Below are 17,086 nucleotides of genomic sequence, written 5' to 3' on the forward strand. Positions count from 1 at the left end.
AGGAGATATTTCAGGTTCATAGTACAGCTGTGAGTGCTGATAGTATTGTAAGGGGGTGCTGTGCTTACCAAAGCCCTCACAACACTCTCATACAATGGCAAGAACATACCAGCAATGAGCCCTCCTGCCCTACAGCGGATACAGGGTCTCGGAGATGCCAACAAAGTGAATGTATTGCAATGTATGTCAGAAGTGCCATAAATTTTGATGGGTCCAAAAAGGTCTTGATGAGCAGACAATGCACAAGGATCGTATGGGAGCAGGGAGATACTCTTCCTCCAAAACATGAAGCAGAAAAGTGAATATAATGAAGTGATACATTTAATCTTTTCATTTAATAAGATTAAGAGATCAACTTTTATCTAGATTTACAAATATTACAAAGAGTTTGTGTTTCTTGAACTGTGTCTGAAATGGCAATATTATTTGCAAATTATTTTACATAATTATCATTCCAAATAATTCATAGTCCTAGAAACTGCTACTACTCCTTATAGGAAGGGCTATAGAGTACAACAGCTAGTAACTTAAGAAACCTAAATCTTGATATAATTACAGACTGAATGAAGGCTGATAAATATTTAGATTTGCCATTGGAAGTACTGTTATATTTAGTATCCAGTTCCATCCACAACTGTATTTGTTTTGTTTTTTTAAGCAGACTGATTTTCTTCAGATATGCTGTTATAAATGGTCACAAATAAAAGGCTTGTGTTCCAATTTATTACTGCCCTGTTTTCAACCTCTTTATCCTCTTCTTTGGTATCAAAAGGAAGAGAGCATGTTCTTTACAATCCTCATTCTATAAACTTCAGTCTGCTATCCCACTATTTTTGCATCTCCTGTCAGTGACCAAACTCATTAGTCATTGAGGCATCACATAATCACACAGGTGGATGTGGGGGGATGCTCTGACAAGTAATTTAATAGGGACAGGTCAATAACTAAGGTCAAAAAACTAAAATACAATTCAAAAGAAACCAAACCACTTAATACTGTTTTTAAAATGTCCCCACAATCTTTTTATATTTTCTGTTATTTTAAAAATCCTACTGTTTGTTGTTCTTCTAAGATAACCTCTAACAAACCTCTTGGAGCTAGCAACTTAATTACATCTTTAGAATTACATACTTTTTAGGAAAACAGTTCATCAAATTTTGGGGTTTTTGGGAATGACATTTCACAAGACTAAAAACCACTGAAGAGTAGCAATTTTAGATTTAGATCTACTGAAATTTAATTGCAACAGAGGGCAATGTGAATTAAAAGTGACCTTGAATTGAAAAATGTGTACTATGACAAGTTTATCAGCAAATATATTTAAAAAATGAATAGTTGTTGAAGATGGTAGGTATAAAAGGAAAACTAAGGGTGGCAGAAGTCTGTTGTTAATAGAAAATAACAAGTATTACACGCAGTCTTGCTTCAGCCCCAACAGAAAACTGTGACATACAAAAATGTATTTTAACAGAATATAGCCACAGGTTAGAATAAGGGAAGAACAGTATTTAGTAAAAATGAGAAAGCTGGCTTCAGATAGACAGGATCAGTTCAAAGAAACTAATAAATCCTATTGCAAAGCAAACAGTTTTTAAACCTGTAAATGAGAAGAACCTCGAGTTCAGAAAGTTCAGCAGGAAGGCAGTAAGAATACTAGCTGGAATCTGAAGGAACACAAAAAATTTAGGATAGTTTAAGAAAATCTGGCCAATCAGGAAAGATTAAAAGGCCCAGAAGATTAAAAATAGGCAAACACATTCTTTATAAGACAAGGAAATTAAGCCAGCTTAAATACTGCAAAATCTCAGTCACAACTCATGTGCAAAGAGTCATGGGAGGAAAAAAAAGGGAAAAACAGCTAATCCAAGTTGTGACTCAGATGTTCTTTAGAACAGCATGGGTGTAACTGACATTGCCACACGACAGAATGGGTGGTCACCAGCCAGTCAATATATTTCTAATTCTATAAGGTTTCTTTTGTTAGGGTTGTTTAGACAGGAAAAAAGGTTTTTTTCTGCTCAAGTGGTGACCTCAGGTGTTAGCATTAATTTTATCAGAAGAGTTATAGGAAAATATATGAAAAAAAACACTGACCAAAGACCCCCCTGCCCCTTGCCAACTAACCAGCCTGTGCATGCGCACGTCTTTGTGGGAAGCCCTACAAAAGGCAGAAGCAGCAGGGGCAGGACACCTGCCTAGTGAATGCTTCCCTTGCTGCTGGATTGCACTTCCTGAGCCTGTGGAGGGAGTAATTTTGGCCAGTCCAGACTGGCAGAGTGTCTGGTGTATGTCAAACTCAGCCACAGCACAAGAGATGCATCTCTTCCTTTGTGAGAGTTTTCTTTACAAGGCTGTTAGTCTGAATTCCTTCTCAGAGCCTGAACTAGACTAATTTTGGTAGCAGTAAAATTGATGTATTATTTAATTCAAATTTACAGAATCTAGTGTACGTTATGGTAGTACTTTCTCAATTATCTTGTGACAGAAAACAGGAATTGCTCGGGAGTGTAAAAATTCCCATACTCATGTAAAATTAGGACTTATTGAAGAACTCTCTAATTGCAGTCAACAGTACACCTCCAAAATCACACCCTATAACAGAGTCTGCTGCTGCAGTCTAATTCCATGTTGGACTGCAAACAAGAAACGCAGGCATCCTTCCTCTCTGTACAGCTACATTTTATTTTTTAAAAATGGATGTAACGGAATAAGCAATTAAAGTACAAAGGTAAACCCAAGAGCTTGGGCAGTTGATGTCTTTTATGAAGTCACTGGGCTAATGCCAGTGTTTGGCTCTCCCTGGAAGGAAAACATAAGCCAGGAAACAGTAGTTAGGCTTGTGGATGCTGCAGACTAATTATTCAGCTATGACAAACAAAACACAGGAGAGCACTGCTCAAGCATTGCACTAACTTGCTATTTCCATTTTATGACTACATCTTTAGTGTGCATGTTTTCTGTTACCCCCAACTCATGCAATTAAACTATATCACTATTCACGTCTAATTTAAAAAACAAATATCAAAGACAATCAAATTTCTATTCTGGGTCAACACCATGCTGGCACAAAGCCAGGAACACACAGTAGCACTGTGCTCTACTACTTATTTGCAGTCAGGAGGGCTCCATCAGCCACGAGCTGGACTGACCTGAATAAAGAAAGCTTACAACATATGCGTAGCCTTTGCTGGTTTGCAGTCACTAGCACTATTATACCATCCAGTTGGGATGCCTGCTTTATGGAAGACACATGGATGCTTCCTCATTCCTCAGCTGGCCCATGTGTAAGCTGGTGAAAAGCTACAGGGAGGATTGTGCCTCATACTGCATTCACCCTGTTAAAAACCAACATAATGATCTTAAAAAAAAAAAAAAGATAAAATAGTCTGGTGGATATACATAAATATTTATTATCAGTTTAACTTCATTTTACTAGAAATCTTTAAACAGTTTGTTTTTTTTTTTTTTGCCAAAATGTTGCATCTGACACAGTAGCTACTGTCATAGCTTCCCTGCACTGGGAATGCAGAGCTTACACTTAAGATTCCAAAACAATCTATTCAAGATAAAGAGCTTTCAACTTTAGTGCATATGGAACTATTTAAAGATTGGCAAAAAGAACCCCCTTCCCCCTCCCAAATGAAGAGTCTGTTACAAAGAGATTTCATTACCAAATAGTGAATATACAAATGCTAAAAAAATGCTGGCTTGAAAAAGTGATTTCAGAATTTACTGTACACATTGTAACAATTTATTATATAAGCTGCTTCTACATGCAAGCAGATCTTACATTTGGTGTAAAACATTTATACACATTCTTTACAATTTGTACATATTTAAATGGCTGTATCAAACAACACTGCACTATGGAATTTTGGAAGCAAACTAAAATTGGGAGGAGAAAAAGACAAGGTTTATAAAAGGTGAACAAAACTTGTGACACTAAGAAGCATCTAGACTTAGGCCTAGTCTGGCTTGGTTTGGTTTCAGGTTATTCAGGCAGACCCAGATTTTCCTTCTAGCACAGAAAAGTAACACCAATGCAAAACAGAGTAAGGCAACTACTGAACTGGCAGACTGTACCCGTCACTTAGAATGGCTTATTGGTAAAATGCCTTTTTAGTTGGTTTTTTTAAACGAAAATATTTATTTTCTAGGCACATTTTAGTAGAAACTGTGTTTTGGCTTTCCTGCTTGCCTATGGCAAGAAATGAATTACTGTACTTGGTGCCCATTGTGAACACAGTTGGTGGTGGCTTTTTTTGGTTTGATTCTGTGAAAAGCCAAGGCCTCAAATGGTATTTCAGTAATATGGAAGAGGATACTGAGTCACTTGATAAAAGATGATGATCAAAGAACAGAGTTTGTGTAATAACTAATGATGCTATTCAGTACTTTTGTCACCTTTGAGTTTGCATTAGAAGGCAACAAAAAGTTAACCTGAACCAATAGCACACCATACTACTACACAAAGACCTGAGCTTAGCTGGAATTTGGGGATGTCTACTAGTTGGGGTTAGATGTGGCACTGTCCCCTCTGCTGAAACACTACAAACTGTCAGAGGGGAAGCTGGCCCTGTACAGCACTAAGAAACACCAGTGCCTTATGGCATAACATTGGGGGTGTCAAAGTGCTGGTATGGAAAACTGTTTTTCACACTTTCCTGAATGGCTCGTTCCTTGTTTGTACTTTGTCTTCTTACACAGTGCATAGTGAAAAAGTGAGCCTGACATAAGCTCTGAGGTGGTGTGCCACAAGAACAAGATTTAGTTAGAAGGAAAAAGAAGAGAGGGAAGAATGATTTATATTTACCAGAAGTCATACTGGGAGCAGGATGCCATGGCTGCATATGGGAAGCAAAACTTAAGAACAAAGCGTTCATTCAGGAGATATCACAAACATGTGCCAGAAACATACATGAATATAATTCCTCCTGGTTACTGAATTGCTGGAGAACTCAACTGAATATAATGAGTATTAGGTCATTTTCTTAAGTGTGTCTGCTTTCCCATTAAAAAAAAAGCCACAAGTGTGTCACTCTGGTGTTGATGCAGAGTTTTTGGAATAACATCTGATAGACAAGTCTTTGTGAAGTCCATGGCAACATATCAGTTTGATAATCTAGATCCCTATAACTCACAGCATTAGCCAGCTGTTTTTATTTAAATAATGATATAAATGGGAGAGCTTTCAAGACAGGAGAGCCTTATTCTATGATTTAGGCTGATAAAGTAAAATTTGAAATAATACTTTTTTAAAAACTGATTTTTGTTTGTTTGGGGTTTTTTGGGATTTTTTTTTGCAAAGGCTAACAAGTTTTTATTAGCATTGCCCCCACATCAGAAAAGCACTTTGGAGTTGTTCTGTATTGTTGAATACTCCTTATTCTCTACATCACAGGAAAGCGGCTGAGTGCCTGCCTCAGCTTCTGTGCAATCTGAAACAAAGAAACAGAAGACATTTAATATGTAGTCACTTTACACTGCGCAGGAATATGATTGCAGGCTAAGACATTAGGTGTTCCCTCATATGATGAAAAACTGCAGGCATTACTGCAGGTTTTGTGGATGCAGGACTCTCAAAACATTCCATTATAAAGACTTCTGACATATACACTTTCTGCCTTGTTAATTTGGTACTTTCACTGCTCCAGTTGTATTGGAGAAAGCATTGTAGGCAGGGCTGTTATTCTGCCTGTCTAGCACTGCACTGCACCAGAGAGCTACAGGAACAAAGCCAGATTTTCCAGGAAACCCACTTCCCTGCTGAAGCAAGGCTGAAACATCAGAAGAGAGCTCCTGTGCACTCCCCACAGCTCTCATGGTAGCCACGACCCCATATGTGAACAGGTACTGGGGGAAAGAGCATTGGTAGAAGAAAACTGGTGAGGCTGCAACCAGAAGGATTGAAATAGACTGGACAAGAGGCTGAATGATGGTAAGGGGCAACCTAAGCCTAACCCCACCAGATGTTTCAAGGAAAGTAAGCAAAGTGACCTAATGGGGGACCTATAGTTGTCACCCACTGAAGATGCCTCTGAAGCTCCACTGGCAGCTTTTATGGCTGTGAAGGGGCACCAGTTACTCAGGAGGCTCCTTTTAGTGATAGAAGTCAGGCTGCAGCACAATCAAACTCAAATGTTTTACCAGCATATCATATTAGAAAGCTTGTTCTTGGTTTATTTTTGAAAAATCACACAGGATACATGCATGAGAACATTGTCAACTGAGAACTACAGTGGTAGGGAGAGCGCTCAGATTTAAAATATTTAATGTCACCTCAAACTTTCCTGTCCCTCCTGCCCCACACTTGTATACATCAGACTTTAAATCACAAAAGCTTCCCTTCTCACTCCCATCCTATGGGAGGAAAGTTTTGTTGAAATGTTTTATTGTTCTGTTCAGTGCAGCAGAAGGCCTGTAAGCAGACCTTGCTTACTACACATAGGAGAACTAAAATTCTTTGTAATCCTAGTACCAGCACTGGGGGGAAGAAAAAAGTCAAGCTGTCAACAATGTGGTTTCTGAACAGTGGTTCTTAGTTCTCCTGGGTTAATTGTAACAACAATGTACATAAGACAGTATCTATAGGAAAATATTTTAACTCATTCTTTCAGTTCTCGGGTTTTTTTTACAATGCCTTTTACAATTTTTTGTACAATTCTTCAAATATGTGCTCTGCGGGTGCATGGATTAAAGCCTGCATTTCCTATAACAGCAGCAGCACAGTTCATGCCAAGCCAGCAGTGCTGAAGCCCTGTCCTTACCGTTTCATAGAACTGCGCCTGCTGCTCCAGATAGAGACGAATGACGCTGTTGTAGTCATAGATCCGGTTACTGTGGAAGTGATTCATCTCAGCTGCAAGCAGACCCAGGAGACAAATTATTTAACAGAACCATTTATAATTAGGAACAGTTTCACTCAGTTCAAGTTAGTTACTCTGCAGCAAGCTCAGTGTCCAGCCCTGACAGCAGGGGAGGACTGTTCTCATGCTTCCACAACCTGTTCTACTTGCAGCACTCAAGTTATAGTGGAATTGTTTGTCAGATTGGTAGGGGGTCAATTACAGACCAACTTGGGTGCTTCCTGGACAGAGCCAGGTTCTTGTATTACAATAATGAGGTGCACAAAGATTCGATAAAAAATACAACCAGGACTTTCTTCTCCTGAGGTAACTGTTCCTTCCTGAAGGCTTTCCAACAAAATTTTGGCTTGGACATTCAGATTTCCAAGGGTACAGATATCAAATTGTAAGCCAACAGCTTATAGTAAATACTTAGCTCAACAAAAAAGATACAACCAGTAGTGTGTGACTCCTTCTTGACTTACGCTGTTTCAATAGATACCTGAGAAACAGCATTACTGAATCTGTAACACCTTACATCAATTTCTACATCTCAGATCACAGCTTATGGCTGAAAGAAGTTTTTAAATATAATTTGGGATATCAGTGGAGGGAGAAGAAATATGCTACATTGTAAAAGTCATCCTAGAGGTCTCTTCCACAATTACCACACATAAAACAGAATCTTCTTGCGTCACTGTGACTAAGAGGAAGCAGATGAGGAGTTTTCTTAGGAGATGAGGTTGTTTTTAAAATAAATTTTGTGTGCTGCTCTGACTTCGTCACATTATATATCGAGTACTCTTGTCTTTAAATCATCTAAAAATGATGCAACCCCCTCAGTAATGAGTAATCTCATTGAAGTCAGTAACAGGATGAACTTTATGGCTTGATATCCTGCAGGATTGAGCCCTGACTACTCACTTCCCCAGTTTTTCTAGTGCAGTGTGCTGCACCTTATATTTACAACACCTTTAACCTAAAGAGGAAAAAGATCATTCAAAAAACATCCAGGAAATAAAGATCTTATCCAAAAGAACATGAATCTCAGCTGGGAGATGGATTATGTCTGACTAAACTAAAAGTCAGAAAAACACTTCTGCTAATGATGACCTGCTTCTTGCACCAGAGTGCATGCTTTTAATTTGAGACATTATTACTTTCAAATCAAAGAATCAGCCTGGGGAAGTTATTTTGGTGTTTTTAAATTGCATTTTCAAAATATGTGTCTTTTGCAATAGCAATGTGAGATTAAAAAAAAAAAGGGAGAGGCAAAATAACTGCAATTTCAGAAAATCTAAGCAGGTCATAAAAAAGCCCCCACAAATAACCCATGCCCAGGTTTTATTCCTGGTAGCAAAAGATTTTCTTTCAAAGTATGCTGCTTAACAGAAGTCCTTCAGAGGTCTACAACATGGCCATTTAGCTCAAAATTTGGCTTACCTTGTAGTGCATAAGCCATGGTGCTCACACGTTTCACCATGTTCTGTTTGTCTTGTGGTGTTATTTTACTGGTTGCAACTAACTTGTCACTTTCCTTCACTCGTTCTATTGCTCCCTGTAGAAACCAAATGCAGAAAGGTTAAAAGAGTAATCAACTTAGGGGTGTTCATAGTAATCTAAAATGCCACTAGCTACATTTTGAGTTTGCATTCAGTACACATATGTACACAAAATGATCGATTCTGCCTTCTCACATTTTCATCCAAAGTTTGTTATTTCACTTTATTGATTCCAAGAGTCCTTGCAAAAAGTGACTTCAAACATAGGCATGATCAGACTCATCAGCAAATTGAGTTTGGTACAGGCAGTAATACACAAGAATATATACAAAAAAGACAAATGGACCAAGTTTCAAATTACAGATAACTAACATAACTGACATCCAAAAGCTTGTAGAACCATCTTTGCACATTTTACAAGAGAAGGCAACATAACACTGTTTTTCAAGAGACTACAACTCAATGCAATGTATAGCCATTGATTCAGGAAAATCCTCAAGTCACATAGAGAACGAGCATAAAAAGATATGCCTCCCCTACACAATGTATTTGTGCCAAACAACATGCAAGAGAATCTATTTACATATCTCTTGGCAGTAGGCTTATGTTTCAAGTTTTAAAAACATTTCTTCTCCTTTTATGGTATTGCCCCCCAATGATTCTGTGGGATGAAGGACTGCAAACATCCTGAAAAAAGAATACACATATCTGATATGCTTTTCTTTGTTGCTCTTAGAAGTATATTCTTATGTTCTTGATGTTCTTGTTCTATACATTTAACACTTCAAGTGATCAAAAAAAACCCCAACCTCACATATTTGTGCACTTGTTTTAATACTTCACAATATTTAGTTTCCTTAAATACATTGCAGCAGACCATAAGGAAAAGTCTAAAACAAAACAGAATATCCAAACCTATACACCATGGCTTTTGTATTACAGAGAACAAAATGGCTGGGTTTTGTTGCTGGTATTTTGTTTGTTTTTTTTTTTCCCCAGGAATGTTAGAGCTTAGCTCTGATCTCTGGTTTTTGATATTAAAGAAACTTCAATGCAGTGCATGATTATTTATCACATATCAGCAAGCCAGCCACACAAGTGTACACAAGTTTTCCTACAATACTCATATGGTTTTATTATCAACTATCACATAAGGCTCAAATATTACAAATTTACACTACTGCTATTCACCCCACTGGCACATGAAGTCAGCCTGAAGAAAACCATGCTCTACTATGGCAGGAAGTCATGATATTATTGAGAGAAATTCTAGTTTTCCTTCCCTCTAAGTACTTCTTATTTTAAAAATCAACACACCAGTTTCACGGAAACTTCTGGTGTTTCAGCAGCAGGGGCCAGGCCGCTGCACACATGCAGGGTACCATACCACCCCTTTTGCTTGTGTCCACACTGCCCAGCCCTTAAAAAGAAAGGCTCATCACATACCTTATGAGCTGCTATGATGTCAGGGAAGCAACCAAGAAATCCCTTATATTCATGATTTGTTTCCATCAAAAAGTGAAGATCTTTCTTTGGCTAATAAACAAAGCATAAGCATCAGTAAAAGTATCTGTGGCAAATTAACATCACAGAAAAGAAATTATGATGCCAAGAAAGGGCAAAGGGGAAAAAGGGAAGGAAACAATCAAGAAAAACCAAACCAAAATATTAATTGTTTATGCAAGTTTTTCATACATGAAAAGGGTTTCTAAAAAAATATAAGCTTTTTAGAGTAAGGCACTGAGCATCACTGTGCAGATGCCTCTGTTCTTTGTTTCATTTAACACTAGCTCATGAAGTGATGGGGTTTTGCCTTTTCACCCAAGAAGAGTTTCCAGTGCAGTCTCTCATTACATATACAAATATGTACATGCACAGGTGCATCTCCTTAGGTGTCAAAGTGGAAAGGTGTCCTAAGAAATTTCAGACTCAGCCTTGACATAAAGAGGATCTCCATTTTGGAGACTTTAAGCGTAACATGCTAAACATCAACGTCTGTCTTGAATACCAATCAAAGTTTATTTAAGCCAGATTTTTACTGAAGCAGGCAACAGCATGTAAAGACAATGGAGCACGTTCAGTACACAGGTATTCCCCCACATGGAGCAACAGCAAAATCTGGATCCTGTAGACATTTGGGGAATGCAGAGGGAAGGCAGAAACTCTGTCCTTGATTAAATACCATTCTTTTGTATCAGTAATGAAGACAGTTCACAGACAACAAAAAATGAACACATTTAAAGACCAAACAATCATTTTAGTATTTAAGAAACCAGAATGTGGGCTTTCTGACCAACAGAAATGTCCTCTTATCACATTCCCCCTGACCTGACACAGTAGAAAAGAAGATGATAATGCATTTAAAAGTGTTAATAGCAATTTAATTGGTCTATAGCATTAGCAGCTACGTTTTAATCGAACAGGAAAAAAGGAAAGTCAGAAGAAATCCAAATAGGTGATGTGTTTGTACACACTATGCCATTGCATTGGTAATACTCCTACCTGATCTGCTACAAGACTGGCAATTTCTTCATAAGTTTTCCCTGCTTCTGTTATTGCTCCATTGAGATCAGATTCTCCTAGAAGTAAACATCAGTGTTCAAATTACAGTAGGTCAATTACAACAAGAAACTTGCCTTGTTTCAAGGCAAATTTATAAAATAGCCTATTTACAATAATAAATGGCTAGCCATCCTTTTATAACCAGCAGAAATAAAGAATTTTTTAAAACATTAAAGGAGGAAAATTAACGATCTTGTAGAAAATTAACATTCTACCACAGTACTAGCACTACTTACTTCCACATTTAATTATTTTATGCAGTTTAAATACACAGGTATTCCTCCACATGGGGCAACAGGAAGTCTACCAGGATGGAAAGGAAGGAAGAATGAGGAGGGTTACAAAAGATGGACTGACAAAGCTCATGTGCTACTACCCCTGAGCTCTCTGACAGTCCTGGACCATAACTGTTCAACGGTCAGAGAAGCAAAAGGAGGCTCAAGTAACTTTTTTCCTGGACAACAAGACTTCTGATCTTTTAGGGAACCCTTAGACAATATTTTCAAGCTCTGTAAAAATCACTGGTTTTCAGAGTTTCTAACTTTCATCCTCATATGAAACAGATCAAAGTACCCTACAATCTATGCTTAACATACAAACATCACCATAAATCCTAAGCTAGACAACAGCACAAGCACTCATAACACTGTATTACTAACAGGACAGGCTATGTGGGACAAAGATGGAAACAAGCCTTACATTCTTGTATGTTTCATGCAACTTCACCTTCCCATCCATGTTAGCTTGTCCAAAGCACGTAGTCAACAGTACAGAAAGCAATTTGAGGTAGAGAGTAGAAAGGCGAAGGTATAGCTTGCAGATATCAAATTTTAGTTTAAGAAAAAAGAGTTTTTCTTATGCTTTCAGACATGTCTTGATATTAGGCAGTGGTTAATCTTTTATGAACTTTTTGATTTTATTCTACAGATATTAATCACTGACTTAACTGAAAAGTACCATAGATTTCATTAATGATTAATCTGAGCATTAAAGTATCTTGTTTTAGTACAACATATGGTCTAATCTACATTTTAGCATCTCCTTAAGGAAACAAGGTAATGACTGAATGTTGCTTCAGTTCTATCAATCAATTCCTACTTTCCATTAGATTGGTTTCATAAAGTCAAAAAGCTGTGAGGCAAAGTGACCAATCCTAAGAACTAATCAGTCCAGTAACACAAACACTGCTAAACAAATCATTATTTTTCTCCTATTTGGGCCTGTTAGGTACACAATACATTACATATCTTCACCTTTTTGTAAAACAATAAGAAAAATTGGAAGGTGATTAATTTTATTATTTCAGGCTTAAGGCTTAAGTATTTTCAGTATTTCAGAATTCTTTTGTCTGCTCAGAAGTAATGTTGAAGGAAGTGCTGCTTAGGCAACTGACTCCTAGATTTTGGGATAAAACATGGTGTGGCTTCAGAGTCAGAAGCCACACTGGTCTAGATGTTTGCTGTTCATTTTATAATGCCATGAAATATGGTAACTCTCCATATCTGACCAAAAAAAAAAAGAAAAAAAAATACATACATACTCTTCCTCTTTTAAGTTGAACAACAAAATCCTCCCCTTCTGTATTCACTCAAGGAACCTTCATAGATCAGAGCATCAAAGGATCTAGACAAACCCTCCCAAAACCAATCATCTTTAATTTTTAGCATTCTCAGCTTCTGAACCAATGCAAAGCTGGGAATTGCCTTCTTAACTCAGTCTGTGAAAGCTGAGTTGGGTTCCAGTGCAAGGCTACATCAGGATGCCAGGGGTTCATTCATCAGTGGAGTAGCAGAAAGCCCTAAACATTGCTAACATTTATAACAAAATTATGTTTAGTGTTGAGTACATATATCCCCAGAAGAAACAGAGGGGACCTAAAAGCATTGACTGAAGGTAGCTATAAAAAGGGCATTAAAATGGAATTAATATTCCACAGATATTTCAACCTAACCACAAGGAGAAACAGGTATTTTCATTGATTTACAGTCTTCATACTGTCACAAGGAGATTAAGAAAGACGTAAAACTATGAGGAGTCTTTTGGAGATGTTTAATAGAACATCTCTTAGCAGTTCAACTGCTTGGTAAATGCCAGTGATAATCGTTTCAGAAGGAATACATCCAGACATATTGGGGGAACTAATATTCCAAGTCTTGACTGGGACAGACAATTTTTTTTTGTCAAGAAGTATTTTTGTTTTCTTTTCTTTCAAAGTACATTTTATTATAATTCAGTAGGAAAAATCACAAAATTTGATTTACTAGCAGCAAATGCAGCAAAGCTTTTCTTGATAAGTACACCTCAAACTGTTAAGTTCAGCACACAAGCAGCTTGTAAAGCAGGATTTGCCTGTTGCTAGCTGACAGGATAGCGAAACTTGTGTGTAACTGCCTAACAGAATTCCTGAGGGGTGATGTAGGATTAGAAGAGTTTACTATGGTTGAATGGCATACCAGTCATTCACATTTTCTTAATATAGGAGAAAGACTCCTCCAGATTTGGTGCCGCAAAAGAGAAGCCATGCTATTTAAGGTTGTGTTAACCTTAGAGTATCCTGTAACACAGTAGCATAGGCAACACATTGCCAGGCTGCAGGACACTTCCAGGCATATTCTGGTACTGTCCAATATGCATTTTTGGACCAGGATCATGCTTGCAAAGTGCACATTCTTAGAACCAACTGGACAGTACATAAGCCCATAGCCAAGTTAAATCAGAACCTCTCAGTGTGTCCTTAATAGTTTTAAAGGTACCCTTGCCTCTGCAAATACTGGGGACAGATCCATAACACACACTGGGGCTGGCAGTGAATAGATAAGGCTCATTCTGTAGCATGAGAAAAAGAGCTAGAGTGAGTCAGATTAACAAGTGTATCTTGGCTGGTGCAATCTTAAATATTTTAGGCTGGAAATTAGAAGAGAAGACAGAAGACATCACTACACATAAAGCTTTGCAGAGCAAGCAGGCATCACTGATGAAAGTGGTACAGGCAATAGATACATCTCACCCTGACTATGCAAATGAACAACTAGCAGTAAATGCAGGATGTCAGAAGTCAGCTACCAGTATATAGAAATGTTTCTGTCATCAATTCTGTCATTGCAATCATAAGTGGCCTATATGCTTAAACTTTCAGAACACTAGTATTACAAGAAATCTAAAAAACCAACTCAACCAAATAAAAAAAAGCAAAGGATGAAGAGATTCAGCTCCCAACAGAAACTGAACTGTGTGTCCTTAAGCATGGCTGAATGAGCCATTCCTCTTTACTGACAGTCCAGAAAAATCATACATCATACTCAGCTTAGCTACTATTTCTTCATTAGAAGTAATGTGTCCTCTTTTATATACTGACACCTGGAAAGCTGTGCCCTATCAGTTTAAATCCAGGTGCTTACATCTCTTGCAGAGACTCTGCTTAATCCATAGACCTGCACCAGATGGAATGATCAGGTGAATCCATATATGAGCAGCAGGCAGGACAGAGTGAGAGAAGCAGTGATGAAGCCATTTAAAGCCACATCTACATCTTACTTGCTCTCTCTTCTTGGGAACTCAAATTAAAAAACAAAGAATCCCATATATTATTAATTTGGAAATAATACAAGGGTACAAGTTATTGAAAAGAGCAAAACATGGAATCAAGGCAAAGGCATCTGTAGGAAGGGTACTTTTCTCAACAAGATACAGGTGCAACCAGCTATGACTGGGCAAAACGCAAAGACAGGCATGCTTGCCTTGTTCCCAAACTATCATGGGATCAATTTTTTCATACCAATCAAAGATGCTAGAAATCAAATCAAAGCTTTCCTTTCTAAGGCTGATCTGCAATTTTGTATCCTAACTTTATGACATACAGTTTTCCCTGAAAAAGAATGTGCTAGAACCCAAGCAATTTTCAGTTCTTTCTCAAGACTTCTTGCTACGGATTTTATCCAGGCGGGATTTACGCTTTTCTAACCCATGCTAAGAATACATAACCATGCAAATTCCCTATTTCATTCTCACATCCAAAAGTGACTTTTAAGCAATATGTATGCTCAGTTCTAACTAAGCAGTCATCCTCTTGCAGTACAGGACACAGATGAGAAAAAGCTATGGGGACAATGCCTGTTTCCAATACTTCCAGCAGCAGAGAATCTGTGTTTCAGAAGGTTGCATTTTCGTACATCATTTATGGGGCAAAATGTTTTAAGATAAAGCAAGACATAGATGACTAGTCAGAGTAAGTACTGGTCAATTAAAATTTCTAAAATTGTTTCTAAGGAAACATTTCAGGAAGCTTCTATGCTATAGCATTTAAGGTTTTAGAACACAGTAATTTTGCTATCAAGTAAAAAGAAAAAAAACCAAAACCTCAAACACCTTTGAAAGGAGAATCTCAGGGAAAACTGACTCAACAGGCACCCTCTATCTATGAGGAAATATTTTCCAGTTGTCTGGAAAACATCAGTAGAGCTTAACATATTTTAAGTTTGGTCTAAAGATGACATTTGAGGAAAACTTCGAGCAATTGATGCCCTCCTTTTCCTTCCCTCATACCTACCACGACAGGCTCTTTTTAGGACTCTTGAAGGAGAAGCAAAGGTGAAGGACAAGAGAAGGCTACAGTAGCCAGCCCACATAATGGATTATTAAACATTGTGGTAAGTCTTCCATCAAGGTGTGGAGTTGTTGTATCATGAAGTCACACAACAGTTCTGTGACAGCTGTTTTCATTTTTCTCTGCTTTCCCTTGATATCACAAAAATGCTCCAGCATGTTTGGTCAGTTAGGTCAGTGACCAGATTATATACTAAGAGATCAAACTAAACTCTTTCACCACCATCAACCCACCACAAGATTATACAGCGAGAGAAGACAAGATTGCAGACTAGAACATAAAACCCCGTAACATACACAAAAGAAAGGTTATAGAACCCTGTCTGACATCTAAACCTCAAAGAGGAAAGCATTAAGATCTTCAGAAAAAGAAATGTAGCATGATATAATTAAATACCTCTTTTTAAGCAAAGTACAAATGAAGCTATAGAAGTACCTTGGTATCCACTAGTGCTGAAGACCAGTGCCAGGCTCTGCAATGCTTTTCCTATCTTCTGGTATTCCTTGGGTAGTGCTGAAAGTGGGAAAAGGATAGGAAAAGAGGGGAAACAAAAGCAAAAAACCGACATGGGTAAGTGAGACTAAATCTGCAGCATTTCCAAAACTTGATGAAGCAGATGTCAAAACCAACTAGGTTTTACATTTTCTCTAGTGACACATTTACAATCCTATTCTTTACCCCCTCCCCTGCTACACATGCTCCAAAACTGGATAAAGCAATTGCAATCTGGATTCTTGAAAGGTACAAACAGTTGGGGAAACAGTGTGTGAATGCTATTTAAAAAAAAATGAAATCTCATTGCATTTCTAGCTCAATCCTCCCATGCACACAGTGAGATTTTTTTCCCCCTCCCCCTCATGGGGGAAGAAGAGGGGGAAGTGCTCCAGTGTGATATGAAGAATAGGTCTCATTAATATTTTAAGAGAGGAGATGGTTATACAGACCCATAATACCTAAACTCTCCACAAATAATGAATTTTATATTTAAAGGCACTAAAACCAAGATTATCTAGATATAAAATTTATGCAAGTATCTGAATAATAAAATTGGTTTTTACAATCTATTTATTGAACATGCATGCATAAATTACTCCATCATAATTACATCAATCAGCTGTGATTTATGAGTGCATTCATTATTAACACTTTGAACAACATCACTCCAGAGGCCTAAAAAGCAATCTGAAAAGCAAAAGCAATTTTTTATGTGCTGCCTATGCTAGCAGAAAAAAACCCCAAGTAGGTATGGGTTTTATCAAATATTTGTATTCAGGGGGTACACGGCTCAGGCAATATAGAAGGTTTTTAGCTGTTCTAGCATCCCACAGTATCTGATTTTTACAGAAGAACACCTTTGTGTAGTATAAAAATCTACCACAAACCCCCCAAACCAACCTCCTACCCCAACTGCCTAATTTTATTGATTCTCTTTGATCAAGCTCTTCTCCAGAAGTCAGAGTATTTATGATAACTGGTCTGTCTTACACTATGAGTACAATTTAGAGTACTAGAGTTCTGTTATCAGCCATTACACTGATACTGAATCTCCAGTGGAAACTTTAGTGAAGAATCTT

General features: G+C 37.7%; 1 protein-coding gene across 2 annotated transcripts in view; it reads right to left on the minus strand.

Moving 5' to 3' along the window:
• Nucleotides 1-2,921: 2,921 nt before the first annotated feature.
• The window catches only part of SNX9 (sorting nexin 9), a 62,993-nt gene continuing 48,828 nt past the window's right edge, over nt 2,922-17,086 (minus strand). Inside the window, exons 13-18 of one of the 2 annotated variants that reach the window (XM_030944969.1) lie at nt 15,948-16,025; nt 10,850-10,926; nt 9,794-9,883; nt 8,289-8,403; nt 6,768-6,859; nt 2,922-5,438 (exon numbers count right to left, since the gene is read on the minus strand). In XM_030944969.1, coding sequence (XP_030800829.1) covers nt 5,391-5,438; nt 6,768-6,859; nt 8,289-8,403; nt 9,794-9,883; nt 10,850-10,926; nt 15,948-16,025 — 500 coding nt within the window. In that variant the 3' untranslated portion in view covers nt 2,922-5,390. The remainder of the gene's footprint in view (nt 5,439-6,767; nt 6,860-8,288; nt 8,404-9,793; nt 9,884-10,849; nt 10,927-15,947; nt 16,026-17,086) is intronic. The other variant, XM_030944970.1, reaches the window with a different exon arrangement.

Source organism: Camarhynchus parvulus, chromosome 3 (genome assembly GCF_901933205.1).
Source record: "Camarhynchus parvulus chromosome 3, STF_HiC, whole genome shotgun sequence".
NCBI classification, from domain to species: domain Eukaryota; kingdom Metazoa; phylum Chordata; class Aves; order Passeriformes; family Thraupidae; genus Camarhynchus; species Camarhynchus parvulus.